The sequence below is a fragment of the Fimicolochytrium jonesii genome, assembly GCF_025526975.1.
Source record: "Fimicolochytrium jonesii strain JEL569 chromosome Unknown EV422scaffold_16, whole genome shotgun sequence".
Taxonomy (NCBI): domain Eukaryota; kingdom Fungi; phylum Chytridiomycota; class Chytridiomycetes; order Spizellomycetales; family Powellomycetaceae; genus Fimicolochytrium; species Fimicolochytrium jonesii.
In genome coordinates, this window is record NW_026515683.1 from 642,598 (window position 1) to 669,168 (window position 26,571).

The 26,571-nt window shown below is 56.4% G+C and overlaps 11 protein-coding genes across 11 annotated transcripts; 7 read left to right on the forward strand and 4 right to left on the reverse strand.

Annotated features, from left to right (window-relative positions):
• Positions 1 to 821: 821 nt before the first annotated feature.
• EV422DRAFT_106036 (uncharacterized protein) lies at positions 822 to 2,128 on the reverse strand. Its single transcript, XM_053064548.1, has 3 exons — positions 1,866 to 2,128; positions 1,201 to 1,499; positions 822 to 1,114 (listed from the first exon to the last, which is right to left on the reverse strand). The coding sequence occupies exons 1-3, from the start codon at positions 1,896 to 1,898 to the stop codon at positions 913 to 915; spliced, it is 534 nt and encodes a 177-aa protein (XP_052924609.1). The 5' UTR covers positions 1,899 to 2,128; the 3' UTR covers positions 822 to 912.
• A 261-nt stretch (positions 2,129 to 2,389) lies between these two features.
• Positions 2,390 to 3,412, forward strand: EV422DRAFT_497562 (uncharacterized protein; the record flags this gene model as incomplete). The annotated part of the gene is made up of 2 exons (XM_053067955.1): positions 2,390 to 2,914; positions 2,975 to 3,412. 2 exons carry the CDS (start codon positions 2,390 to 2,392, stop codon positions 3,410 to 3,412), a joined length of 963 nt encoding a protein of 320 aa, XP_052924610.1.
• Positions 3,413 to 4,690: 1,278 nt separating this feature from the next.
• Positions 4,691 to 6,205, forward strand: EV422DRAFT_105877 (Alpha/Beta hydrolase protein). Its single transcript, XM_053064547.1, has 3 exons — positions 4,691 to 4,939; positions 5,051 to 5,255; positions 5,344 to 6,205. Exons 1-3 carry the CDS (start codon positions 4,892 to 4,894, stop codon positions 6,159 to 6,161), a joined length of 1,071 nt encoding a protein of 356 aa, XP_052924611.1. The 5' UTR covers positions 4,691 to 4,891; the 3' UTR covers positions 6,162 to 6,205.
• Positions 6,206 to 7,421: 1,216 nt separating this feature from the next.
• On the forward strand, positions 7,422 to 8,936 carry EV422DRAFT_534216 (uncharacterized protein). Its single transcript, XM_053070650.1, has one exon. It carries the CDS (start codon positions 7,742 to 7,744, stop codon positions 8,708 to 8,710), a length of 969 nt encoding a protein of 322 aa, XP_052924612.1. The 5' UTR covers positions 7,422 to 7,741; the 3' UTR covers positions 8,711 to 8,936.
• Positions 8,937 to 9,046: 110 nt separating this feature from the next.
• EV422DRAFT_598553 (uncharacterized protein) lies at positions 9,047 to 11,652 on the forward strand (the record flags this gene model as incomplete). Its single annotated transcript, XM_053073643.1, has 6 exons — positions 9,047 to 10,005; positions 10,076 to 10,193; positions 10,287 to 10,532; positions 10,607 to 10,756; positions 10,833 to 10,920; positions 11,018 to 11,652. Exons 1-6 carry the CDS (start codon positions 9,491 to 9,493, stop codon positions 11,650 to 11,652), a joined length of 1,752 nt encoding a protein of 583 aa, XP_052924613.1. The 5' UTR covers positions 9,047 to 9,490.
• A 1,543-nt stretch (positions 11,653 to 13,195) lies between these two features.
• On the reverse strand, positions 13,196 to 15,075 carry EV422DRAFT_106245 (aldo-keto reductase family 1 member C13). The gene is made up of 5 exons (XM_053064549.1): positions 14,763 to 15,075; positions 14,557 to 14,680; positions 14,191 to 14,347; positions 13,713 to 14,119; positions 13,196 to 13,617 (listed from the first exon to the last, which is right to left on the reverse strand). Exons 1-5 carry the CDS (start codon positions 14,811 to 14,813, stop codon positions 13,478 to 13,480), a joined length of 879 nt encoding a protein of 292 aa, XP_052924614.1. The 5' UTR covers positions 14,814 to 15,075; the 3' UTR covers positions 13,196 to 13,477.
• Positions 15,076 to 15,704: 629 nt separating this feature from the next.
• EV422DRAFT_534224 (uncharacterized protein) lies at positions 15,705 to 16,897 on the forward strand. Its single transcript, XM_053070651.1, has one exon. It carries the CDS (start codon positions 15,809 to 15,811, stop codon positions 16,814 to 16,816), a length of 1,008 nt encoding a protein of 335 aa, XP_052924615.1. The 5' UTR covers positions 15,705 to 15,808; the 3' UTR covers positions 16,817 to 16,897.
• Positions 16,898 to 17,960: 1,063 nt separating this feature from the next.
• On the reverse strand, positions 17,961 to 19,478 carry EV422DRAFT_485068 (poly polymerase catalytic domain-containing protein; the record flags this gene model as incomplete). The annotated part of the gene is made up of 1 exon (XM_053067363.1): positions 17,961 to 19,478. A coding segment is annotated over one exon (1,518 nt), but the record flags the coding sequence as incomplete, so codon positions are not given.
• Positions 19,479 to 21,385: 1,907 nt separating this feature from the next.
• EV422DRAFT_106370 (uncharacterized protein) lies at positions 21,386 to 22,849 on the forward strand. Its single transcript, XM_053064551.1, has 2 exons — positions 21,386 to 21,757; positions 21,831 to 22,849. Exons 1-2 carry the CDS (start codon positions 21,608 to 21,610, stop codon positions 22,725 to 22,727), a joined length of 1,047 nt encoding a protein of 348 aa, XP_052924617.1. The 5' UTR covers positions 21,386 to 21,607; the 3' UTR covers positions 22,728 to 22,849.
• A 539-nt stretch (positions 22,850 to 23,388) lies between these two features.
• Positions 23,389 to 24,505, reverse strand: EV422DRAFT_534238 (uncharacterized protein). Its single transcript, XM_053070652.1, has one exon. The coding sequence runs from the start codon at positions 24,394 to 24,396 to the stop codon at positions 23,626 to 23,628; it is 771 nt and encodes a 256-aa protein (XP_052924618.1). The 5' UTR covers positions 24,397 to 24,505; the 3' UTR covers positions 23,389 to 23,625.
• An 889-nt stretch (positions 24,506 to 25,394) lies between these two features.
• Positions 25,395 to 26,390, forward strand: EV422DRAFT_487048 (vacuolar protein sorting-associated protein 62; the record flags this gene model as incomplete). The annotated part of the gene is made up of 1 exon (XM_053067392.1): positions 25,395 to 26,390. A coding segment is annotated over one exon (996 nt), but the record flags the coding sequence as incomplete, so codon positions are not given.
• Positions 26,391 to 26,571: the final 181 nt, after the last annotated feature.

Consider the following 26,571-nt stretch of genomic DNA (forward strand, 5'->3'; position numbering starts at 1 on the left):
CGGGTCTTCTTTCAGACGGGGCGTGGTCCTTGTCGCGAGGCTTTTTGGTTCGTGCGCTGATTGCGTTGCTTGTTGCGGCTGGCACGGGGCTGAGCCTCCGCTGCATCGCATGCTTGCTTTCGCGGGGGCGCTTGGTCTTCATCGACTTTTGCCTTCATCGTCGATCCGGCGGCCTTTCTCGTCGCGCGCGGTTCGCCCGTTTTCGTCCAACTGTTGACAGAGAAAAGTGTACCGTTAGTTACAATGAACGGAGACAGCATGGGAAGACGTCCGGGGGACAGTAGTGTGTCGTTACGATGTAGCTGCGGAGCACACTATACCTCGTTTCCGTAACTCGTCGATAGCCCACGTTGTTCTCATCAACCAACTCGCGCGTTCTCGTTCACAGACTGGGCCTTCATCGTTTGAACTCGTTTCCAAACTGATCAACCGCCTTCTCCAAACTCCGTTAACGAGGGAGGTCCCCGGCGCACACCGCGCATCTCTCTTGAACAGCCGCGCGAGAAACCGATCGGTTGAACAAGCGCGCCCAAGGAGGATCGCTTCGTCTTTCCTCCACAGGCAGCTGCCGGATGCTGCCGCTGCTGTGGCGAGTGCCTTTTTCTGTTTTGCGGTACGGGCCTGGGTTTTGCCCGTCAAAGCCTTTTACCGTGTCGTCAAGGCTGGAACCGGGTCTTGCAAGACATTTGCCTTCTTTTCGTTGCCCCGAAGGTCTGTCACGGCTGCCTTGACTCGCTTGCGCAAGTGGGTCGCTTCTAAGGCCCGTGCGGGGTCCTTTGCTGTCGTATACATCTTTGAGTTTTTCGATCATTCGCCCCTCATCTGCTGCCTAAGCATCGGGCCCCCCAACACTTTCCAGTTCCGGGACGATCTTCAACGCCTTGCACGATGGCGTCAAACACGGTGCTAATGTTATCGACGGAGTTGGCCCATCTTGTCACTGATTTTCTCCAGGTAGTAATCCAGTCCCAATGCCCAATCCCGCGTAAGAACGAAGACTTGTGGATTCCAGACCCTAGGCGGCATCGGCCCGGGGGGTTTTTTTTCATGCCCAAAGAGGGACTCCCGTTCGATACTCGCATAGCGGTGGCTGATTACCATGTTTTGGCAGGTCCTAAATCGCTCATGCAAGACCGTGTGAGAAGAAGCGCAATCATTGTGGACGCGATGCGGATTTCATCTGGTGTCCTTCCATCTTACCACCATCTTCTTCTCCAAGGTGAAACAGCCGCCGGAGGCGCGTTTTCGTCGCTCGAATAGAACACCGACATGAGGGGGGGGAAAAGGAATGTGTAAGAGGAATGAGACACGATTGAAGTGAGAGAGCACCAAACAAACAAACGGTCAGGTGAAGCAAGGGAAGGTATTGGAACACTGGCGCAGGTGACTGAAGGTTGCTTGCACATGCTGTCTGTGCAAGCCGGCTCCAAGCCGGCCACGTCCAATGTCCGCTTTTCGCTGGAGGCTTGCGCCCTTCCAAACGCCATACACATGGAGCACTATGACCCAAACCTTAATAAAGGGATTACCGGGCTTCGCACAACACCAAACTATTTTGGTACCCTTGTTGACGCGCCCCTGCATACGCATGGATAAGGATGAAGGTATGGAAAGACTGGCGCAGGTGACTTGAAGGTTGCTTGCACACGCTGTGCAAGCCGGCTCCAAGCCGGCCACGTCCAATGTCATCTTATCGTTGTCGGGGCTTCCCCCCTCTCAACGCCATACACATCAAGCACTATGACCCAAACCTTAACAAAGGAATTACCGGGCTTCGCACAACGCCGCTGTCTTTGGGTACAGCGGCACCCTCATCGCGAAATGCACGAAGCGTCAAGACCCTCAGGTAGTGAAGCGCGACTTACCAGCGATCTGTCAAGTTCTCGTTTCCGATCCATTGGTTGGTGCGAGATGTCACACTGGCCAATGACGTTTCAAGTTGTATAGGTAGCCGCTCTCCGCTGACTTGTGCAAATTCGACCAGCTTATGAGCTGAGCGTGGTGCCACTGGCCCCGATGGAGCTGCAGCAGCTGCGTGTTGCCGGGTGGGGACGAGTGGGAAGAGTGAGTGAGGTCTGGGAATAATGGGCCGTTTGGGGCCGGTTGTGAGTGAGACGGGACGATTACGTTCCCCGCAGCCGCCCACCGAACGCGTGCGCGACGCTTTGAAGTTTGCACGTCCGTCAGTCAGTACCCTTTCTGATAAACGTACACCCGCAACACAGGCGTTGCTGATGCGGATGTTACCTTGCTTGCAGGGCACGAAACACACCATCGAATCGGACATGTTGTTCTACAGCATTGCAGAGCTACGTATACAATCCCCAACCCGGTCGTAGACGGCGACACTCCACACAAGCCCAAAATGCCATCCCTTGATATCGAAAACATGCGATCCAATGTCTTGCTTGCGTTGTCCCATCGCAACGAAAAGGACCTGCCAGCATCCGTATTCGCCGAGTTTATTCACAATCAAACTCAGCAACAAAAGGTTGCTAGTCTCAAAGCTTTCCCTCATACCTATGAAGCCTTGAAAAGTGCTATACAGCAACAGGACTACAGCAGCTGGCCCGGCCATGTTTGGGCTCACAATCTCCCGCCATCTGCGGGCCCACAGGAACTTGCGCTTTGGCAGGTGTTTCGATACGCGCTTACGGATTTGCACCAGAAACTGGATGTACCGCACAGTAACTCAACCACGAATGAACGAACAGAGTGGATCAGACGGGTCATACCGTTCCTCGAAGCGGTGCACTGCAATACCACACTGCTGCGTATCGTTTGGTGCGAGTATCCCGCCTGGGGTTCACAGGCCGCATTGTTAAGTGAAAGGAACTATCAAGCTAAACGGCCAAAAATGTGGGTTGGCATGGGTCTGGACCCGGGCTCCAATTCTGAATTGATGATTATGGAAGTAAGTGCTGGTTGCGTGGCAGTGTTCAGTTTCTCAATACTTAGGCAACATTCTTCTCAGGCTAGCTCAAACTCGAGAACGAAGGAAAATGCCACGCATTCAATTGACGACTCTGCCAAAATCATCGAGCTATGTACGAATGCTCTAAAGCTTGAACTACTGAAGCACAAAGAAGCGGCGTACACAACAGTGAATAAGAAGTGCGTACTCGGATTCCACTTTATTGTGGATAGGATAACGTTAACAATGACCACACTGGAGGATCGGCGATGGAAAGTAGTGCAACTACGCAGTGCTGAGATTCCGATGAGGTGGCGCGAACGGAGCAAGGTGCTCCAGGTATGCGAATTGGTGGCTGCAGCATATTCAACGCTGCTAGAGCAGCAGGAGCTTATGGAACGCATTTGCGAAGAGGAGAGCGGTGCAATTGAAGTGCCAGAGGAGGAAAGAGCACGCCAGGTCCTCAAAAAACTGTCAATCACCGCCTGCGAACCATGAATGCGAAGGGTACGGAATCATCATAATACATCACCTACACACCGGCCTGCTTCTTGGCATGCTTCACTCGCGCAACATCTCCCGCTCGCCCGTCGACATTCCGGCCATCACATCCTGTCCTCATGCCCCTATCCCACTTAGTCAACAAATTTGACGGATAAGCTCGTACTACCGAAATTTTCTGAACGTTGCTGAGCGATTAAATGCCGTCGGAGAAGATTGTGAGCCTCGTGAAGGGGGAGGCGTTTTGGCAAGTGACTGTGATATAAAGAAGCGTAGATTCACGGCGTTGGGCTAGTAGCAGGTTTTGTTGCGTAATATGGAGCGGCCTGAACGTGCTTCGCAGCGCAATTTGTATCAAAATATATGGCGGGTCACAGAGGCCATCATAAGTAACATTGGGATCAGGGTGAGGTCAGAGGTCCACGGAACCCAGCGGGAAAATCAAAGCGATTGAATTTATGTGTACATTCCGTACCAATTGGATCTGAAGGGCATTAAGGTACGATGTTGCCCAGGATGAAAAGATTCCCCTCGAATTAGGTATGAGGAACATATAAGAGGAGCTGTACGGCACTTAAGGACATCAACAGCGTACGGAGCGTGCGATAATTTCAAAGTACGTCGAAGAAGCCTGTTCCGGTCGAAAGCTCGGAGACGAGACACGACCTGTCGTCTTTCGAATGGAAGGAGCCCAACTAGAAGTTAACACCGGAGGCACAATGGATGACTTCCTCTATCGGCATATCTCACATCCGACCGCATGTACTTAACGGACGCAACAAGGGATTGTCGCATATGAAATCGACACCGGCCAAATCTTATCACGATTTGACCTAGGCTCGATGGGCTATGGTATGTGGCCCAACTTTATTGTGCAAGGGACTTCGCTTCATCTACCAGGGTGATGATTTCTGACATCGTGTCCTCGTCGACCATCCAATTCGCTGCCCTGGCAGACGAGGACCCTTCTCCCACGTTTGAAACCGAGAATTCGACCAACGCAGAAGATCAGAAGGGATGTCCAGACGTTGTTGAGCGTGCCTCCGCAACAACGAAAGAAGGCTTGGGGCCATCGAGTAACCAAGCCCATGTTTCTACAGTGGAGGAAGCCCCGATACTGCAAGATAACCCGACGGAAATGACCAACACGTTCTATGTCGAGATGATCAGGGCAAATTGGGATGGGTAGTTTCATTTGGAAGCTAGTATTGGGAGGCGACAATTAGAAAGAGTGGCAATGGCCGGTGTTGAGCTTCAAACCCTAGGGACGGACTCGCAGTGTGCTTAGTGCACACATACATCCAGTGTTTATGATCCAGATTTCTTCATGTACAATTATGTGACTGTCGTCAGTCCCGATGGTGGCGTCCGAATCGTTTAGCATCCGGGGAATATTTTCCCCCCAACGGAAGGGCACAATGCCAAATCGTTGGGAAGCAAGTTGTGGTTGAGTGGTTTAGTGGGCTACATGGATCAATGAAGGCACAGGTCATCGCTAGTGTGTCTGGCTCCGTCTGCAAAGCGGTGAGAATCCGTGGGGTGTGCGCGTCTATTATCTGGGCGCCATCCCAACTCATCCACCGCCGCCCCCCCCCCCCCCCCCCAACCCACATATAAACCCCATCGACCGACCAGCACCTACCTCTCGCTCAAGACACCCTACGCTACACTCGCAAAACCCCCTCTCGAGTGGCCCCCAACATGGAAGCACGAACGTTCGAGTATAAGATCGCCGACGGCGCCCCCATCTTGGCGGACGTGCACTGGAAGGCGAAGGACAGCAGTGACAATATTGAGGAACCGGTGAATGGTCGCCCGGTCGCTGTGGTGTTCCACCAAGGTACGGAATAAGAAGGGACGACGTATCCTCTAGCGCAGGTTTCAGGGCGATGCAGAATTCAAACCCCGCTTTCGGTCCCCTTCCCCAGGCGGCTTCATCCTAGGCTCCAAGAACCTGATCCCCAAAGCACAAATCCGCTCGCTCACAAACCTCGGCTTCGTGGTCGTGGTCGCCAATTACCGCCTCTGCCCACAGGTCAGCGTCTACGACGGCCCGTTCGAAGACGCCAAAGACGCGCTTGAATGGATTCGAAACGACGTCAACCGCCTGCTTTCTGAGAACTCGGAGCGAGCACCCACAGTCGACCCCACCCGCGTGGTCTCGATCGGCTACTCCGCCGGCGGCACCCTCGCCCTCCTCCTCGGTACCCTCGCGCACCCCGTCCGTGCCGTGCTCGATTTCTACGGCGGGAAAGTGTTCACCGACCCCTCCTGGACCCAACCCCTCCCCGGGTTCCTCAAACGCCCCCCACCCGACGAAGCCTACGCCAAGAAGGTGTTTGCCGAACCCACCATCTCGGCTACCGAGGTGATCCCGGGGAGCACGGCGCCGCCCACCCCGCGCGCCAGCTGGATGACGCTTACGGCCCAGCGAGGCACGTGGTTGCGTGAGGTGGTCAAGGACGGGAAGTATGACCGGGTCGACCCTGTCGCGTTGGCCACTGCGGCGGCGGCGGAGGGCAAGACGTTCCCACCCACGTTCATCATCCACGGCACCGCGGACGAATACCTCCCGTACCATCTGAGCGTGATCGCGAAAGAGAAGTTAGAGGCGCTGGGAGTCGATGTGACGTTGGTGCCTGTGGAGGGCAAAGATCATCTGTTTGATTTGGTGCTGACGGAGGAGGATGAGTTGTATAGGGAGACGATCGCGAAGGGGTTTGAGTTCCTTGCTAAGCGGGTGTAGGGACGTGGTGGGGCGTATCTACGTATGTGTAGCACATTCAACTTTGTCTGAGACGTTTTCGTAGAGTTTGTAGATTCCATAGCAGTCTCAAGTCGTAACCTTTCTTCTACGCATTTCCCTTGTACAAAGAGCAACAAATATAGCTCTAACCTGAGCGGATTCCCACGACTGACAGCAGCCCGTCAAAACGCCGCTCTGACGCGTTAGAATGCTCTCCGCTTCACATATGCGAATTTCCCAACCCCTTGCCCATCCCTCCTGCTTTTCCCCTTCCGCAGAAACACTTTCTGACCTTCTCGCGTTTGCCCCATTCTTCCCTCGAGCCCATTGTACCGTATGAGTGAATGTGCGTGTAGTCAAATCATTTGCAACGGGCATTGAGGGTTTGTGGAGAGTGTGTGATGGTGATTAATCGTGAGGGGATCGGAAAGTTTCTCTCCACATTTTGCAGGCAGCAGGACACACGGTCTTCCTTCCATGCACAGGGGGAGTACAGGTGGCGTTTGGCTGCGATGGGGTGTGGAGAGAAACCTGCGGGCCTTGACGTTTGTCAAATGCATGCGTCGGGGTTGGGATAAAAAGCGCGCGGAGGGCTGTTTACTCTCTCCTGCCGGCGTTGACGCGCGGGTTGTTTTGACGCGCCCACCGTTTACGACCCCCTTCTCTGTTTGCCGCTTCTCTCTCTTGACTTTTCGCTCTGGGCGGGAGAAACACTGCACTGCCGCATTTTAATCAGAAGCGGGGTTTGAGAGAAGTTGCTCTCCTGCATATCCGCCCGCCCGCCCCAGCCGTTACACATCTGGATCTCGTCGTATCGACGGTATCCCGACATCATGCGCGTCCTCCCTACATCCAACATCCCGCTGCCCGCGTCGGCCGCTGCGAAACCGGCGCCGGTCCGCTCGGGTCCCGCCACATCTGCGTTAGAGACAAAGCCCGTGGCTTCCGGGCCGACACCAGCGAGATCCAAACCCTCCCTATTACAGCAACCCAATACACCGCACGCCCCAAAACCACCACCCCGCCGCCGCCGCCTACCCCCCGAACTCATCACCCAAATCCTCCTCCTCGCCGCCGACCCGCTCGGCAACTCCACCTCCACAACCCAAGGCAACCCAACCCTCTACGCCTTCATGCAATGTTCCCGCGCTTTCTTCGATCTCGCTGCACCTGTCTTGTGGAAAGCGCCCAGGATCGGGACGAGGGTGGGCAGGGGGGCTTGGAGGGGGTTTGTGGACACTGTCGCGGGGGTGGGGAGGGGCGGGCGGAGGGGGGCGCGGGGATATGGGAGCCGCAGCACGTATGCGGAGTACGCGGCGTGGATCGAGGTTGTGGAGGATGTGTGGTTGGTGGTTGGGGCGAGCGATTTGGAGAGCGGGGACGAAGGTGAACCGACGGATGATGGACATACGAATGCAGATACAGATGCATCCCCGACGACACCCGCACCGACGTCCAAACGCGATTCGGGAATCTCGCTCCTCGCCCCTGCCCGGAAACCAACGCATGCGTACACCCTCGCGGCGGCACTCACCCTCCTCCTCCAGCGCGCCGCGAACCTCAAGACCTTGCGACTGCACATGCACAGCGATATACCCGCGGGGCTACCGTGGAGTGGCGTGTTTTGTCGGGAGGCCGGGGGTGGGTTGCGGGAGTTGGAGGTGTTTATGAGGGTGGATGATGGGTTGTTGGGGAGGATGTTGAGTGTCGGGGATGATACGTCACACCCAACGGAACGGACAAGGGGGAAAGGAACGCCACGGCCGAACGCACCCGCACTGCAGACGCTCATCCTCCACCACTCCACCCTCACTGCCCCCTCGCTGAACCATCTGCACACCCACGCCCCGCATCTCACGCATCTCACGCTAAGATACCGCCCGCCCCCCGCCCACCGCCGCGCACTCCGCTACCCATCCGACACGCACGGCTTCCTCCCACCCGCCACGATGCGCACTCTCAGCGCGGACTTCAAGGGTCTCAAGACCTGCGTGGTGGGACCCTGGGCGGCCGGGATGCGTGTGGGCGATTTGGCCGGTCTGCCGGCCGGTGTCCGGACATTATCAGTCACCATCGGGGCCGGTGAAGACACCGACGGCGACGACGACAACCCGCACCCAACCCACTCCCCACATCGCCCCCTCACCCTCCCCCACCTGACGACCGCGATCCTCCCCACCCTGCCCAACCTCCACACCCTCCACCTCACCTTCCCCCCACCCACCCCGGTCTTCCCCACCTCCACGTTCCTCTCCGAACGCGCCCTCCTGCGCATCCCCGCCCACGCCCCTGCCCTAAGGCTCGTCACACTTGACATCCCGCACGGCGCCAATGCGCACAACCCCGTGGTGTTCTTTTTGAGAGATTCGGCAGAGGACGGGGGAGTCACGGGGATGAGGGAGGTGTATGGCGTCGAGAGTGAGGGCGGGAGCTTTGCGGTGGATGAGTTTAGGATGCGGTGGGGAGCGAGGTGGGGGAGGCGGGAGAGGTGGGTTGGCGGCAAGGGAGGGGGGAGGACGGACGGGTGTGAGTTGAGGATTGGGGGGTGAGGGAGCGGTGAGATGAAGGATGGGTGGCTCTTGAGCTCGGTCCTCATCTGTTTGTTATCTTTTGATTCTTGTATCCCTCTTATTGGCAAAGGCTTTATCAATCTCCTTCTCTTCAAAGATCTCCGTTTCTGGCGAATGAACTCCACCTCGGGTTCGGTGTCGAACTCCTCATATGTGGGGATGAACGCGGGCCTGCGGGTTGCAGTGCTCATGTTGAAGTTGTTCTTGTCCCCATCATTCTCAACGGCGCTGTCATAGGTCTCTGCCCCAGCTTGACGCTTCCCCTGCCCAGTCCCAGCGCTACGCTGCCCCCCGCGGCGGACAGCAGAAGTGGTGCTCCGGCTACCGATCGTGCGTAAGCTGCTACGACCCCGGCTGGCCCCACTGCTGCTCCCGCTGGCTCCCCCCGCCGCTCCTCCGCTGCTCCCACTGCTGCTGCCGCTACCGCCACTGCTGCTGTATTTTTTGGCCATCGTGACGGTAGAATGGTCAAGTGTTGTGGGTACCGATCTGGGCGTGTGCCTTTTGCGTGCGTGCTAGAGAAGATGTCGGTTGAGAACCACTCTAGCAGAACAACCTGATTCAACCACAGTGGCTGCGTTGAGGTCAGAAACGTGGGAAGGAAGGGGAAGAAAGGCACAGCACGGTGGCCGGCACTGGCCGCCGCGCGTCTACAGTGCTTCTAGGACGGGTTGGCTCTGGCAAACTTCACGGACTTGGAGCCTTCTTTTCCTTTTGAAGCCTCCAAACTCATTCCACTGAAGACTGTCGATATTCATCATGGGGGACGACGAAGCAGCCAAACAAGACGACTTCATCGCTTTCGACATGGACGAAGAGCTCGTCGATCAGCTCGACGGGCCAGTCCCAACCTCCTCAGTAGCAGCCCACGGCGCCGGCACAGGTTCAAGAACGCCCGCCGCCCGACAGCAATACAACACCCACTCCCGCGGCGAAACAGGCGGTCCCGCCAACCGCCGAGGCCCCCACAACGACCCGCGCAATGTCCATTCCGAGCCGCGATTCAGGAAACCAGAGATAAAAAGCCTCGACGTGTTGACGCCGTTACCCATCCCGCCTTGGCAACCGAAAGACAGGAAATATTCAAAGAACTTGTTGAAGATGCTGCATGAGGAGATTGACGATTATATCTCGTACTTGATCCCCACCGAAGCTGAGCATGCTATGCGAAGGCTGACGATCGACCGCATTACGAATGTGGTACATACTGTACGGCCAAAGGCGGATGTGCGCGTTTTTGGGAGTTTCGAGACCAAACTGTATTTACCTTCTAGGTACGGGCGAATTCCCTTGTGTATGACAAAGATGTTGATCGAAGCCAATTCATCTTACACCCGCGCGCAGTGATGTGGACGTGGTGATATTAGATAAGACGATGCATCTCCCACCAATACGGCAAGTAGAGGAGGCCATCCGAAAAGCAGGAATTGCGTCAAAGATCGAATGCATAACAGGCGCCAAGGTACCGAGGCAGGAGTTCGCATAGTCCCCTAACCCTCTTTTCCACCGAAAACGCGCGACAATCGCTCAAACCCCCCCCCCCCCCCCCCCCCAGGTCCCCATCATCAAGATAATAGACTCCATAACAGGCTACCCCGCCGACATCAGCTTCAACGTTGCCGCCGGCGTGCACGCCGCCGAGATCGTCAAAACCTTCCTGGACGATCCGCGGTGCGGTGAAGGATTACGGCCGCTGCTGCTGATCATGAAGCAGTTCCTGTTGCAACGGAACCTGAATGAGGTTTTTACCGGTGGGATGGGGAGTTACACGCTGATGAGCATCATTGCGGCGTTTTTGAGGGTATGGGCCGGGGATTCAGATGTCGGTGAGGGTGCGGAAGGGAGGAGCTGATATGTCATGTTGGAATTACGCAGATGCATCCGAGACTGCAGACGGGACAAATACAGGCGAAAGATAACCTAGGAGTGCTGCTGATAGAGCTGTTGGAGTTTTATGGAGTCAACTTCAACTATGAGGTGGTGGGGATCGCGATGGATATGGAAGGAGTGTGGTATTTCCCCAAGGTGAGGTTCGGAGATTGAATGCGGGCGCATGGTCATGGGACGGTTTCGATTGACAAGCTTGCTTTGGTTTTTTTAGTCAGCGATATCCCCGCCAAATGTATGCCCATTACAACGCGGACCGCCCCGGTACGACGCCCTGTGCGTGATAGATCCGCAAGACCAAAGTAAGCCCAAAGTCACCCCCAAACCACCCTCTGCTCTACTCCAAAACCTAACCAAAAAACACCCTCTCCCACCCCCCCCCCCCCCCCGGCGCCACAGCCAACGAAATAGCCGGCGCAACAAAAGGCTGGCGAATCATCCGCTCCGAATTCGCACGCGCCGCCCAACTCCTCATCGCCATGCTCGGCGCCGGGTACCAACACCCATCCCGCTCCACGCACGTCACCACCCTCCTCGGCAGCATCCTCACGGTCCGCAGGGAGACGATCGAGCATAGGGAGAGCGTGCAGGAGAAGTGGGAGGAGATTAGGGGGAGAGTTGGGGAGTATACCCTCGGTGTCGAGTCAGATTTTACAGCGAGGAATGGGAATGGGAATGGTGCGGCATCATCATCATCGTCATCGCCCGGCAAACAACAACAACAACAACAACAACAACAACACCACCACCAACGACCCAACAGCGCAACGAAACGTAAACGCGGCTACGATAAATTCGACTCATCCGCTGACGACGAACATATCTATGTTTCGGGGACAAGTGAAGACGAAGCCGGTGGTGGTGGGGGTGGGAAAGAGAGAGGTAGCGACGCGGAATCGGATCAGGATTATCTGAATGAATTGGCTGGGAAAGGAAGCGCTGGTGGGACAGGGAGGAGGGGGAGAGGTGGTGGGCATAACGGGGCCCAGGGGAGGGTAGTGCATGTTGCAAAGAGGGGGAGGAGGGGGCGGTGATGGGCACGTTTTTTTTCTGCGATGTGGTTGAGTTTCACACAACAACATTGGATCCTTACCCCCCATGTGCACAACGGACGGTCCTCAAATAGTGCACTCTCTGTCATTCTCTCCGCTCGCTCTATTGGACGCTCCCAGCTTCCGTTGGGGTACTGTGACAGGCAAAAAAGGAGGTCCGCTGTCTACTGTATACTGTGTATGTATGTATGTCTAGTTCTGCGGCTCAACGCAGAAGAAAGAGAACAGCGCCCCGCCGGAAGGGACGGAAGCTGGCCGGAAGGGTGCGCTGCCCTCCCATTGCAAGCAGGGAAGCATATTCCTGCAGGCCGTCCAAAAAACAAAACAGAACACAAAGTCCACGAACAACCCATCACCCCCTCCCCCCGCACCCCCTCCAACCATCCCGGCAACCCCACCGCAGTCAAACCGCCTCACAAAACGCACCGACCGCCGGCTCTACACCAACTCCCTCCCCCTCATCCTCCCCCTACGTCTCACGATTCACTTTCCTCACCACCCTCTTTGCCACCTTCCCGCCCGCCCCACCCTACAAAGCAACCCTCGACTCCACCGGCTGCGTCCATGTATCCCTCCACGACGCGGACCGGGTACGGAGATCGTAGCGGTCGCTGGCAGAGGAGAGCAGACTATGAGCGAACTCTATGGAGTGGGGAGCCGAAGCCCTGTATTGTATAAGAAGGTATACAGTGTTGTCTGAAGTAGGAAGAGGACGCGAGGTCCGGGAAGGAAGAAAAGGGTGAAGCCCGTACGCGGTGGGGTGGTGGCCGGCAGAAGCGAGGGTCTGTCGAATCAAGGGGGTACGGCCGTGTGTTGGAAAAATAAACTGCCGGTCTCGATAGCACAAGAAGAGAGCTCACGCTAGAGCGTCGTCTTGCCACCGTAATATCCAGGTGCTTTGAATGGAGTCCTTCTTCTTATACGGGGTCGGGAAATACGGGTACGGGTACGAAATATCGGGTCGGTAAGATCTGCGGGTTGACTAACAAAACAATACAACGGAGTTGTCAATATCACTCTCAACTATTCTTACGAGAATCCTGATCTATCAAGTCCTCTGCGACGTCAGCAAAGTACAAGTCGCGACACTCGGGGTCATCTTGTCTAAGCTCTCGGAGTCTGTGAGCGCGCCTTGAAAGTCTGAAGGGAACTAGAAGAAGTCGTCGGAAGTAGAGAGATAGCAAAGCTCTGTTGTTGATCGGGATCGGGTGTTCTGCGCATCGTATAGCGTAGGGGGTCGACATTCGCAACTACCGCTCGCAACCAAACCCATATCGATCGCAAGGATAAACACCGGATGTACGACGGTTCTCGTCATTGGGGAATACGATAGGATTTCCGCAGAATCCGATCGCCAAGAGGAACCAGAAAATCGCAGCGGAATCTAATACAGTCCATCTACACCGTTTAGCTGCGAGGGTGTGTAGCGGTGCGCTCCCACTCACGGTGGCTTCGTAATTTGAAAACCTCCAACGACCGTTGTTTCGCTTATCCTTGTTTAGCTTGCATGAGGATGAGAAAAGGTGCGGTCTCTCTTGCTTAGAGGGGCAAGGGCGACGGAGAACACGCGTATCCTCCACGCGTTACTCTCCCAAGACGACCACCACGACCACCAGGGAGGGGTTCTTCACCGCAGACCACACACAGCCCATATGTATGTATGACTAGCCATCTCTACTCCATTGGAGATATGCAACGGGCGAGTCCTACTACCAACTACAACCTACCAACCATGTGAACGCTACGCCGAACCTCCCAGCACAAAAAGCCGCCCCCACACACATCCCATGAGCGTCGGGCCAATCGCTCAAGACCGATCATCCTTGTCAAACTTGTTAGTCCAAAACCCTCGGTAATGCTTCTTGGCGCCCTCGTCACTGATCTGCTTGATCTCCTCGGGCGTCAGCTTGAAGCTCGAGATGCGGAGATAATCCTTCAACCGTTGTTCTGGAAAGCAAAAGTCATTAAACATCATCACGACACGCCTCGAAACCGCCCCGCCCAATCCCCCCAAAAAAAATGAAAAAACTCCCAGTACTCACCCTTCCCACTGGTGGTAATAGCAACCACACCCTGGTCAACACACCACCTCAGACACACCTCCGCCCCACTAACCCCGTACTTCGCCGCCAACCCCTCCAGAACCCCATCCACGGGCCCCGGCGCACCCTTCGTCACCGCGGTCAACGGGCCATACGCACTCGTCGCGATTCCATGCTCCTTGTGAAACTCCAAGAGTCCCGGGTGCTGCAGGTACGGGTGGAACTCGATTTGGTTGTTGGCGGGGGTGATGGTGCAGGTTTGGAGGATGGCAGAGAGGTGCGCGGGGAGGTAGTTTGACACCCCGATGGATTTGGCGAGGCCGGCTTTGTGGACGGCTTCCATTTCGCGCCACGCGGTTTGGTGGTCGGTGTCGGACGTTGCGAAGAAGGGGGAGTGGATTAGGTATCTGATTATATAAGAGTGAGTGAGTGGACGGGCGGGACGATGGATGTGAGGGAGGGGAGGCAGGCCACGTACAGATCGACATAATCAAGCTGCAGTTTCTTCAAACTGGCCCGGATGGCGCCCGGGATGTCCTTAATGTTATTGTTGACTTTTGTCGTGATGAAGAGCTTGGAGCGGTCCACGCCGCTTTCTTTGATTGCGAGGCCGAGTTCGGTCTCGGTCTTGTACACTGCGGGGTAAAACAGTGTGAGGGATGTGAAGCGAGGAATGTCGGTTGTGTGCATGAGCCGTGGGTTGATGGATGAACGATACCCTAGCGAGGAGGATGTTGCGCTGGTTGCATGATCCGGATTCCTGGCCCTACGGCTCAGTGGGCTCGCCATCACTCGCATTCTCCTTGCCCCGCTCGGAACCCCCACCCCTCCCGAATCTCCCTACCTTCAGCCCCATCCAAATGGGTATACCCCAACCTGATCGCCGTCTTAATCGCCTCCACACACTCCCTATCAACAACGTTCTCGTCCCCCTTTTTGAACCACGCCGTTCCTGTGCCGTAGCCCAACTATTCCGTTTATTTTCGAGAAAGAGATGTATGTTAAAAAAGGTTGGTTTTACGGGGACTTCCGGAGATGGGAGAGACTTACGGTAGGGATGGAGTGGCCGCTGTTGAGGGTGATGGAAGGGATGCCGGTCATTGTGCCGAGTCAAAGCGACTGACTGCGTGGGTTGTGCTGACAGAATCTGGGGGGGGGTGTAATGAGGGTTGTCCGGTCTTATTGGAGAACGACGCGTCAGCGGAACATGTATCGCTGTCTAAGTGAAACATTCCCAGACAGTGTTCTCCAGTGGACTCCGACCTAATGGGTACTTTCACAGTGCTCGTCGCGCGTTCCTATGCACAACAAGTAGTTCTTTTACTGCATATCGCATAGCAGCGCCGACGAACACCCAGTCCGTCTACAATACCTTACAGCAAAGTAGTTATTGTATACGAACATCAGTTATACAACCCGTGTGGAAGGTAGTCCACATCACATTGTTGGTAGGGGTGATAGTTCCGTTTGCGCGCATGCCGTTTAGGGCGCCGTGACGGTGCGGGGGTGGTGGGGGGACCCGGGAGATGCAAATGCAATCCCAGCCGCTCCCCGACATCCCCGTTCAGCCGCACACTCTCCAACACCCCGCCCACGTCGCCTACGAGCGTCGGGAACCCGCGGGCGATGTTGACTAGGACGGGGATGGCTGATGTTGCACGCGGGTCGATGGGTGGAAGGGGGATGTCGGTGGTGGTGGGGTCGGTTTTGATGCGGGTTATGAAGGTGGCGACGGGGTGCAGGATGTGGGTTAGGGTCGGGAGGATGAGGGTTTTTGTGAGCGTTAGGCTAGTATACGGGCAAGTCAAGTGAATTAGGGAATATGTGGATATGGGAATATGAGTCAATCAGGAACGCCCTTTGCCCCTCGTCTCAGCGGGTTCTTGTGCGGGTGGCGGTGTATAAGGTTGGCCCGCACAATACAAAGCAGTGACGAATCGGATACAAACCAGCCAGAAATAGAAAGGAAGCTTGAGGCCCCAGCGGTGAGAACATGAGGTCACCTTCACTTTTCCGCCTCCTTTTCTTTCGTCGACATTCCCGTCGACATTCCCTCATTTTCAATTACTACTACGACATATCCTTTCTGCATCGCAATGAGTGCCCAACCTCCTCAGCCAAACCAATATATCGCCTTCCTGGAAACCCTCCCCAAAGCCGATGAAGAGCCGGACTACGTGCGGCCGTTCATCGCCATTGTGTGGGAGGCCTTGGCCCACTTTGGGTGGGAAACGCCGTTGAGGCGCATTTTGGAAGAACTCGACACCCCTGTAAGTCGGGACTTCCCCAACGTCGTAACGCAGGCTCTTCTGAACGTCTACAGCGACCTGGACAGAGAGGTCCAAAGGTTTCAGTCCGGCCGTGAAGCTACCCCCGTCTCGTCGCCGTACGGCTCGCCTTCGAGTTCTCCAAGGCCCAGTCCTCCGTCGTCTCCGAGGACCAGACGTCAGACCCTCGGCAGGCCTGAATGGGCGTCCCGGTTTCTGGCCCCGGGGATTTACTCCTATCTGACTATACCCATAGTCATCGGTTGTCCATTTCAGACGGCCTTCAGGAGCCGCCTCATGGAGCGGGAGGACTCGCGTTGCGCCATCACAGGCATGCCAAATACCACTTCTTCTCCCGACGAACCTTCGGGGCCGTTAGAGGCTGCCCATGTCTTCCCATATGCCCTGAGGAATATTGTTCGTGGCCTCTCGTCGCTGCTTTATCCGCCAGAATTCTTTGAGGTTCTTCGAGGCGGCATGGAGATCGACAGCCCCAGAAATGGGGTTTTGATATCGGCCGCTCTCCATCGGCAGACGTTTGGGGAGTATTTCCATCTCGAGCACCGTGACGGCCGGTACTTCGTGCGGCAACTCAGGCGGTTTTGGCTGATCGGGCCTGACACGTTGCCGGACACGATCCAATTTCTCTCGTCGCAGCACGAGCCCCCACATCCCGTCTTGGTGAACGTCCACGCATTGATAGCAATCATCAAGTTCCGGGCTTCCCAAGCCGAACTTTGGAAAGCAGCGGGCGAGCGGGACGATTTGTTCCCAAGAGACGAAGAAGCGCAGCTACAAAGAGCGGACAGCGAGACTATCCCACCTTTAGAGATCTGAGAAAAGTCTTCGACGATTGTCCCAGGCGCAATAAGATCACGTCATTTGTTTGGTTTTATCCACTGGCCACATGTTCTGAACAGCTACCTTGCAGTAAGGTTTAAGATCCGTTGTCCGTTTTCCAGCTTTCCAACTTTCTTCGTGGGGCTGCTCGTCAGGCTGGTGTTTCGTCTTTCACCGACAAGTTGCAGAATTGAAAGGGGGTGCCGCTGCGTGCCAGGTTAGGGTTGCGGACGGAGATGAACTGCAGCCACGTGATCGGATGGAAATAGTCACGTGGACTCATGGATGTACGATGCTCCGTCCTGCCTTTCTATTATTACGCGCGTCGTCATTTGCGCCAGAAATCGTCGTGGAGCTTCGGACTGTGGACTCTTGCCCTCGGGCGAGCGGAGTAAGCGAGAGAAAATGGAGGGTGGGAGGGAGGCCGGCGAGGGAAACAGAGCGTTAGCGACGACCGGCCGCATAGCGACGCTTTGCGAGCGTAGGGAGCATTTGACGTGATTTGTCCGTGAGCGAAATTGCGCCGGAGCGGCAAGAATGCTCTTGCGAACTCCTACACGCTTGTTGCGGGCGGAGAGCGCGCAGCGTGTTGTTTCGGCACCCCCCTGCGGCACAACTTTGCTCCTGTCCTATCGGACATGGACTTGCACACGTCTCCTTGTCGTGGGCGGACTTACTCATGGCGGTTCACCCCATCCATACAGGTGTCTGAAGGTGTTGTTGAGCAGGCAGTGTCTCTCTTTATGGAAAACAACGGAGCGCCCCTGCACAGTGGCGAGCCCTCTGCTTCGACGTCGAATGGAGCTACCTCTGCGAATGCACCTTATATCCCAGCAGACCCTGAAGTGAGGGCGCCCATTGCTTCCAAGAGGGAGGCCTTGTTTGATGCGGATACATCGCCATTCAGCCATCGTGTTGGACGTGAGTCTGGAAGTGGGGTTGCGCAGTCAAGACTCCCCAGAGCAAATACCCCCTTCGGATCTCGATGGAGTAGAAACGATACCTGCCATAACTTCTCCCGCTTAGGTACAGTATACACGACAGCTCTGTACGCCAACTATAATTGTACACACAGGGGGGGGCGTTCATCCGTCCGCAAAAGAAAACGTACACTCTCCGCTCTCCCCATCCTAATACAACCTAACCTAACCAGATACCTCATCCTCGACTGCCCCTCATCATACACAATAAACTCATCATACATCAGACTCCTATACGCGCCCTTCTTCTCCAACACCCCACTCGGCACCACCACCCCGTCCCGCATGACAACCTCCCCGCTCGGCTGGTACATCCCGACGCCATGGGTGGAATCACTCCCGCGGTGGGGCTTCTCCATGTACGTAGCGGAGTCGAACTTGTGAATCCGGCCGAGCGCGACCTCGTTGAGGATGAGGATCGCGTCGGGTTTCGCGGGCGAGGCCATGCAGTACCCGGCTGATTTGGTGATCGAGTTGGCGTGGTAGGTCCCCTTGCCAAACATGTACCCGTTCACCGGAGCCGACGGCGGCGCGATCTTCAGCCCCTGCGAGAGGATCCCCGTCCAGTTGGTCAGCCGCGACCCGTGCCAGAGGAGGTAGCGGTTCTCCCACGCCTGGTACTTTGCGAACCGCTCCGTCTCCGAGTCGCGGTTAAGCACGAGGATGTAGTCGATGTTGATCTTGAAGTGGGAATGGGTTGCGCCCTGTGAGTTTGTGACGTAGGTTTGGATCAGTTGGTATTCGTCCGACGCGGGGGACAGGACGCGCATGTCGCATTTGAGTTGCGCGTAGTGGAAATCCAGCGGGGATTGCTGCGCGCCGATCTGCTCGGAGCCCAGCAGCCGTGTCGTGATCTCCATCTGCACCAGCGTCTCCACCAGCTCCGTCTTCTTGACGAGGAGCGCCGTGCTGTCGATAGCCGGGAGCGTGCGCCCGATATGCGGTACAAGGGTATAGAACTCGTTACTGCGGTGTGCCAGCATCCCCGCGGCATCGTCTTGCGGAATCAATCCGTTCTCCCGCTTCGTCAACACGTCCCCGATACTCTTTAACACCTCAAACCCGCGGTTGAGCTGCGATTTGGAGATATTCCCCAGCGGCATCTTCTCCGTATCGATCTCGAGCTCAAACATCGTTTCCTTCATTTTGCCCACGTCGAAGATCAGTTTGATCAGATCCGCGACTTCGGGACTGAGTGTTGTTGACGATTGGGAGAAATCGATCTCGTGGATGTCGGGCTTGCCGGCCCCGAGGGAGTCGGACGTGTAACCGACGTCCATCATGTAGTACGCCTTGGGCTGCTTGACAAAACGTCTGCGGGCACTCCACTGATTCTTCGTCTTATCCAAGAACAAACGCTCGAATTCACTCACAGCGGAATGTGTGTCGTAATACGGTTTCGTTTCGCAGACACCGTCGGTCCCGATGGGTCCGTACGCTTTGAACAGCCAGACGCGGGAGCCGTTCGTGAGGACTTGGAGTTTGTAGAACATGTTTTTCCGCGTGTCAACGAGGGCGAGGGTGGCGTCGTAGCGGTTGCCGACGGCGCCGTGGACCCTGGTGGAGTCGGGGACGCCAGCGCGGGGGTCGACGGCGCTGTCGCTTGTTACTGTTAGTTTGAGTTTTTTGGAGGAGGTTTCAGCTTGTGTTGAGTTGGTGTCCGAGGCGAGTGAATGCTTGCGCTTAGTAAGGGAAACGGCACCCGACGCGAGTTTTTCGCGGCGTTTTTTGTTGTCGGCGCTCTGGTACAGGATATAGGGTTTCCAATACTGATGTGCGTCGACGTTGATAAGGTTTTCGCCTGCGATGCAATCGTGGATCCAAGACTCATCCAGGATATCCAACCCCTGCTTTTCGGCCTGCGAGATCGCAACGGGTTTCTTTGCTTTGCTGTATGCATCGGCGGTGGTCACAACGACCTTGTGCGGAGCGTCGGAAGTGGCCAGCTCGTCGACTTTGGTGAAGGTCTGGCCTGCTTTGTCGGAGACCAGAGATTTCAGCGCTGTTTGGGATTGTGAAAGCTTTCCGACAAAGAGGAAAGCCCAGCCGTCGAAGAGTTTTTCGACGTCGCTGACTTTGAGGGTTGCCGGGACATCTTTGTCGCCACCAACTTGCTCCTCCTCCTCCTCCTCGTCCTCGTGGGTCTCCTCAGCTTCTTGTCTCGCCTCTTCCTTCATGCGAGAAGCTTTTTTACCGCGTGTCGTACCCGGTAAGTGCATCGACTGGACCTTCTCCGACAACTCCTGCCTGACTTGCATGATCGCATCCTTCTTGGGAAACACGCGTTTACCTTTCGTCGCCAATGAAGCCTTGACGAGCTCCCGAAGCTTTTCCAAAAACCCCTTGTACCGATCTGAATTCTGCTTTGCGGCGCTTTTTGCCTTTTGCGCCTTCTTCGACGCTTTTCGTTCCTCCTCGGAGTCTGCTTCCTCGCTCGAGGAATTGTTATCGCTATAGTTACGTGAGCGTCTCCTGGAACTGGTTTTGGGACGAGCAGGGATGTTGGTCAATTGAGCAAAGCGAAGGTTGGATGGTTGGCAGATATCGCTCGTTCGGTCTACCTTCGCACGGTCACCCTTTGCATGTTGCAGCTCCCCGCCATCGCTCGCTAACGCTCACCTCGCTAACGCCCGCGTACGCACCTGCTTTCCTGCTGCGGTAAGAGACATCTGAGGTCCGGCACGTCCATCGGCACCAAGTCTTCCTCGGTCAAGTCCTGGGTGTACGGACACGGGCCCCATACCAGCTCCGCCGGGCAACCATAAGCGAATTCTTTGGGCACAAGCCTCGAAGAACCGCAGTCGGCATACTGACAGAGCGGCGGCCGGCCGAACGCGATGAGCTCTGCGACCGTGGCGAGGGCCTGGGCGGTGGTATAATGTTCGGGTATTTTGACGCCGACTTCATGCAGGATGGTGGCAAAGATGCGTTTTGTTGGGGATTGGAGGTGGTATTCAGCGAGCAGTTGCTCTAGTTTGCCGCGCAGAGCGGCGAGGGTATCCGATTGTTCGCGCAGTGCTTTTGCTTCCGGATCGTCGTCGGCTTCGGGAACTGGCTTTGACGGGTCGCCATCGGCATTCTCGGCCTGGGATGCGGACGGCTCTGGGTTCTTTTCTTTGAACAGAGCCAACAGCTCCGTTTGCTTCGCTGAAGGTAATGAATAAAATCCGCTTATGGCCGCCGGCGAGTAGTTGAGCAACTTCACGTACGTGGCCTGGCTGACGAAGCACGGGACATGGTGCCAACCGGGGTATGAGATGCCCGACTGTTCGTTGTGGATGAGCTTGCCGAGACGGACCGAGCCCTTTGCGATCTGCTTTTTGCAGCGGATGCACTTGCTGCGGTCTGACTTTGCGAGGTCGACAGAGAACTCGCTGGACGACGACATTGCTGACAGTGGGAGCGAGTTACAGTACCTCCCTTCACCTTTCGCAGTGCCTGCCTGTCCTCCGAAGGCTCCGGGTGGCCGTCTGTCTGTCTGTCTTAGTAAGTTCCTTCTCCGCAGGGGTCCTTGCTTAGTCAGCGCCGCAACGCGTCAACGCGAACCCTCCCACGCCCCGACCTGCCACTTCTTCCCACCGGCTTCCATCGACCGCTCGCTGTGAAACAAACGAGGCTGATGAGGGCCGGCAGACCCGGACCGCCAAGCATTCACCTTCTGTTGTCAGTTAGTCCGTCCATCGAGAGTCAGGGCCAAGAAAGGATGCCGAGGCGATATATACGGCATACGGAAGTTGCGGTCCCCCTTGGACCCGCCCCGCCGACTTCTTAATAACCAAATATATCTGCTGTTAGTAAAAGAAAAAATATGCCCGCCGTCTACTGTCTCATCTACGGAGACGATGGTAGCCGTGCCTTCTCTGTCAATGTCCCATCCGGCGTGTCTTTTACGGTCGCCCAATTGCGACAGCTCATCTTCTCGCAGTTGCCGAGCAGGTTCTCTGAGCGCTTTGGGGTGGTACGTACTCCCCTCTCAGATTTTGGCGTCCTCCAAAGCAGCTAATTGAACAATTTTTCGATTATGGATTTAGGCAGACATCGCGCTTTACCGAGTGGACGAGGACAACGCACTCTCCACCGCTGACGAGCGCCTGCGACAGCGTAGCCCTCTTCCATCCATCGATGCCACGTTCCTTGTAACCGGCCTCTACGACCCGCTAGCTGAGGTCTGGGATTTTCTATCAGAAGAAAAATGCAAAGGCAGAGCTCGGATCGATATCCTGGTCCAACTCCCAACCGACGCCGACGAGCACGAACTCGATGCGCAAGAAGTACGACCTACCGCGCTGCCGCCGGCTTATGCTGTGGTCGAACGGGTCTCTCAACATCAAAACCAACTGCCCGTTGCAGCGTCGGGGAAGTTCTCGTCCCGTGCTGCTCATGCACCCGGAACATCGGCCGCTAGCCACCCGAAATTCTTCCACACGCAACCTGCATCGCAAAGCTCCGCAACCCAAAACACAGACAGACCCGTCCCCATGAAAGACCAGCGCCCTAACCCTACCCGCCCCGTGGCCGCTCGCCCTATCAACGGTCCCACCGCGACTTGCCATTCAACACCGGCCCAAGCATCCCGCGCCGGCAGTCCCGCAGTCCCGCTCTTCTCCATCTCCACCGCCAACGAAGCCGAAAAGCGGTTCTCAACAGACGCGGACGGCCACACCAGGACCCCCTCCTGCCTCCCGCCTGCAGGATCCACGAAACGTCGCTATGTTATCCTCGTCGCCGTCCTCGCCGTGCTGGCGGTAGTGGCTGGGACGGCTGTGGGGGTCGTGGTGAGCAGAAAGGCGCCTTCGGGTTCTGAGAGTGGTGGATTCAAGTCCATCACCTCGAAAGTCGCCGGCCCGACACCCGTTCCTACCCCCGTGACGGTCGGGATACAACCACCATATAATGTGACGGCCAATGCCACGAGGTCCGCGCGCTAGCCCATGACCCCCGTCCGGGCACTGTAGGCTTAGTGTCGGGGGTGATAACTGGGTGAACCGTGGGAGTTGGCGTCGGGCGCGGTTGCGGGGGATGTGGCGAGGAGGGGAAGTAGAGAAGTTGGGTGAGGGGGGAGGGGGGAGGGATGGGGGGTGAGGATTAGATTTTGTGATCGATAGATGGGCGGTATTCGTTACCCTACCCCGTTAGACAAGTTCAGATGGTGAGCATGCATCCTGGATCATAGCTATGCCGCCCTTGTCCACATTCCGGCGTAGATATCCTCTGTTGACATCACGGCTTCTTTGTACGTGTGCCATACAATAGTAAGCCCCCAGAATATGGTATGGGGAAACGAAACGAATACCAGCTTCAAGCTCGTTTGACCCATCCATAATCGATTAAGGGCCGGCAACATTGCTTCTTTCAAGCAAACACAGCCGGCACGTATAGACCAGCTACGTAAGTATCGGCCTTCTGCAGCTGAAGTGTAGGCTTATAGCAAGGCTTCTTATGTCGGACAATGACACCCGGGAGAAATTGGGCGGGTCCCAAAAAGCAGGTGGGCGTTCTAGGAAGGGTATCACCCAGACTGGGCGCTTTCTCTGAACGTAGTATGAAGCGGGCATTTCGAAGAATGTAGCATCAACATCGCTTCGCTCCCTCATTTCCATTAGACCCAATTTTGATTGATCATGGGTGCTACGCCGCATCCCGCTGCATACAGAGATCAGAAAATCATACTGAGAAGATGGGGACTTTCATAATCTACGGAAGCGTACTATAGTTTTGCGAGGATAGGTCAAGAGCAATAAGCAAATGGAAGAATAAGCCTACTTGCGCCCCCGCCTTAGCCGGGCCAAAATGCTGATGGTCTCGCGGCACCGGCGCTAACCCATCCTATCGTTTCAAAATCACCCACGGGAGCTTGTAACCTTTCGGCATGAAAGAAAAAAACATTTCCAACCTCTCCAACTCCTTCTCCTTAGTCCAATCCCCACCCTGCTCATCCGCCAGCCATTCCGCATGCTCGCTCCAGTAGCACACCTCGGGAGAGAACGTGTCCCCACACTCGGTAACCAGTGTCCAGTACGTTTTCGGATCGATATTGCCTACGCTGATCTCCGCCATATGCGTATCACCTTGTCCACCCAGATCGATCCCCGCTTCGTCCAAAATCTCCGCCCCGCGCCTCAGTTCCTTTGCTTTGTCCTCCATCTGGGCAGCCCAGCTTCTCAAGGCCGCCTGGGCGTTCTTCTCTTCGCGCAGGTGCTTGCCGAACTCGTCGCCTTGCTTCCAGTGCGCCCAGATACTGATGCGAGAGGGATCGCCGAATGTGCCGTCGGCGGACATCCAGTGCGGGCGCGGGGAAGGGAGTGCGCCGGGATCTTCGTCGTCCTTGTCGCCTTCTGCGCTGGCGACGGTGTTTTCGTCGTGCGTCTCTTTCTTTGCGTCGGGAGGAGACACAGTGGGAGCCTCTCCAGCGTTTCCGGTGTTGGCAGTGTAAGAGCGGATGATTTGATAGAACTTGATAGACGGGAGCCCTGCAATGCGAGGCACCGAAAGGAAAGTCTTGTTTGCAGTGCTGAAAGAGCTGTCGAAAAGTGGACGCTGTAGACCAGCTTGAAGGCGGAGAGGCCGTGAACGCAGGATATGACGGGCGTGCAACATTGTTGAGCTTTGGCGCAGTTTTTGGCAATGGGGGGGAAGGATGCGGGCTGGGGAGCTTGGGGTTTAGTCCAGGGGACGCAGCACACAGGTAAAAGAAGCAGCGTCCGAATCAACAAGTCCAAGGAAAGAGACAAGGAGGGGCGGACCAAAAATTCGACAGCCGTCAATGCACGTGACATCCATATTTCTGCTTGTGATGCGGAGAGATTTCGACAGCGTGCGGGCAACGTGATGGCCTCGTCATTTGTGCGAGTCCTCCCACAACGATGCGGCGGTGTGACGGTCGTCCCTCAGCGACGTGCGCTTTGCTGCAATCCCTTAGGGAAAGTCCGTCGCTATAAAAGCTCAGCGAGGGCACCCCCCCCCCCCCCGCTCCTCATCCAGGTGTCCCCAAACACTCTTCTCAACAGCGAAAGCACAGCGACCAACCAAGAACCATGTTGTGCGTCTTCCCACCCATCCCGCTCCCCAAAATCCCGCATTTCTTCTCCAAACCAAAAACGTTCCCACTCTCCCCATCCACCAACGTCCACATCCGTTCCGCAACCTTCCCAGACTGCTATCTCCGCATCGATGGCGCCGGAGTCGATCCCTCAAGCGGGTCTGTGAACTGCCAGGAACGGGTGGCTGTAAGCGGTTTGGAGGAGTTTCAGCTGAAGAGTGCGGCGGATGGGACGATGGGTATTGTCTCTGTTGCGTTTCCGAACGTGTATCTGAAAATGGACGGGGACGACGTGCAGGGGCACTGTGACGCTGACGCCGGCGCTGGTGTTGTTGGTTGTCAACTCGGTTGTGGGCCGTTGGCGCAATTCAAGCTTGAGCCGCAAGCTGACGGGACCACGGCGATCTCATCGGTGGCCTTTCCGGATATCTATCTGCGCATGGATGGCCGAGAAGGGCAACGCGGGACAGGATACCCAGTCGGGTTTGGGGTGGTCAACTGTTCGACCTCGGTCGGGCCTTGGGAGAAGTTTATCATCTCGGAGGTGTCCGTACCTCTGACCCGAGAAGAACTCGAAAGGGCAATAGGGACCTATGGACCTACGTTGCTTCTCCACCCGGACGAAAAGTACAACAACACCTCCGTCGAGTACTTTCTCCAGCATGCTACGCTCGTGTCCAAACGCGGCGCCGAGATCCCCCATCCGACCGTCGATCAGTTGCCCCAGAGCGGAGATCCCGGGGAGTACTGGCTACGTCTCGACTTGGAGGCAGCCAAAGCCGGCGATTTCACTGCCGCAAAGGCCTACGTCCGCGCGCACTGGGTCCCGGGTCAGACCTACACCGACCTCCAATTCTGGCTCTTCTCCGCGTACAACGGCCCCGGCTCCGCGCACATCAACGGCCTAGTCTTCAACAAAATCGTTCATTCCGGCGACGTGGTCCTCGAGCCCCTCGGCGAGCATTTTGGGGATTGGGAATGCATTGTCGTCCGGATCGATCACCAGTCCAAGGAGATGAGTGGGGTTTGGCTGTCGCAGCATGCCAAGGGCCGCTTCTACACCCGGGACGAGATATACAGCAATTTCAAATTATTGAGAGCTACACACCCAATCGTGTACTCGTCTCTCAACGGCCACGCCAATTACGCCTCCCCGGGCTTGAACCCCTCGGAGTACCACAAGGTTCCGCCGGGGGGTATACCCGCGGGGATCGAGTTCGAGCTCCGCAACGATACCGCGGAGGGGGGCAGGATCCTCGATTGCTCGCAGAAGTACGAGCTCATCTCCGCCGATTTCCTCACGGGCGCGGATGCGATTCGCGAGCCGAAGTGGGTGACGTACCCGTTCCGGTGGGGTCCGGAGGGCACGGCGACACATATGAGTCCGCACGATGTGGGGGAGATCCTGCGGGCGGCGTTCGGCGAGCGGGTGCCGGAGGGCGTCGTGAAGGTGGTGGATGAGTTGGCAGCGCTTGTTCTGCCGTATTTCGTGAAGGATGATCTGAACGGCGCGGAAGCCCCGCAAACGCATGATGCTTGGCGCGGAAGCTATCCGACGTACGGGACGTAGGAATGGGCTCGGCGTTTGGCGGTTTTCGCGAGATCAAGTGTGTGTTTACTGCCGCTACCTCCCTTCGTGGCCGCAATTAGCCAGTGCACATCCCTACGGAACGTAGGCCGGAGCGTAAGCCGGAGAGACGTGCTCTTGAGCGCGGGAACAAAACGTGTGAGGA

Excerpts from the sequence above, each read along its gene's own strand:
- EV422DRAFT_106036 (XM_053064548.1), bottom strand. The coding sequence starts at position 1,898 with ATGGATCGGAAACGAGAACTTGACAGATCGCTG. Across the intron at positions 1,500-1,865 it reads GAGAACTTGACAGATCGCTG|TGCTCCATGTGTATGGCGTT; the intron begins GTAAGTCGCGCT and ends TTTGGGTCATAG. Across the intron at positions 1,115-1,200 it reads CCTTGGAGAAGAAGATGGTG|GACCTGCCAAAACATGGTAA; the intron begins GTAAGATGGAAG and ends TGAGCGATTTAG.
- EV422DRAFT_105877 (XM_053064547.1), top strand. The coding sequence starts at position 4,892 with ATGAAGGCACAGGTCATCGCTAGTGTGTCTGGCTCCGTCTGCAAAGCG. Across the intron at positions 4,940-5,050 it reads CTGGCTCCGTCTGCAAAGCG|CACCTACCTCTCGCTCAAGA; the intron begins GTGAGAATCCGT and ends TCGACCGACCAG. Across the intron at positions 5,256-5,343 it reads CGCTGTGGTGTTCCACCAAG|GCGGCTTCATCCTAGGCTCC; the intron begins GTACGGAATAAG and ends CCCCTTCCCCAG.
- EV422DRAFT_534216 (XM_053070650.1), top strand. The coding sequence starts at position 7,742 with ATGCACAGCGATATACCCGCGGGGCTACCGTGGAGTGGCGTGTTTTGT.
- EV422DRAFT_106245 (XM_053064549.1), bottom strand. The coding sequence starts at position 14,813 with ATGACCGGCATCCCTTCCATCACCCTCAACAGCGGCCACTCCATCCCT. Across the intron at positions 14,348-14,556 it reads CCATTTGGATGGGGCTGAAG|TGTACAAGACCGAGACCGAA; the intron begins GTAGGGAGATTC and ends TTTACCCCGCAG. Across the intron at positions 13,618-13,712 it reads TATTACCACCAGTGGGAAGG|AACAACGGTTGAAGGATTAT; the intron begins GTGAGTACTGGG and ends TTTGCTTTCCAG.
- EV422DRAFT_534224 (XM_053070651.1), top strand. The coding sequence starts at position 15,809 with ATGAGTGCCCAACCTCCTCAGCCAAACCAATATATCGCCTTCCTGGAA.
- EV422DRAFT_106370 (XM_053064551.1), top strand. The coding sequence starts at position 21,608 with ATGCCCGCCGTCTACTGTCTCATCTACGGAGACGATGGTAGCCGTGCC. Across the intron at positions 21,758-21,830 it reads TCTCTGAGCGCTTTGGGGTG|GCAGACATCGCGCTTTACCG; the intron begins GTACGTACTCCC and ends TTATGGATTTAG.
- EV422DRAFT_534238 (XM_053070652.1), bottom strand. The coding sequence starts at position 24,396 with ATGTTGCACGCCCGTCATATCCTGCGTTCACGGCCTCTCCGCCTTCAA.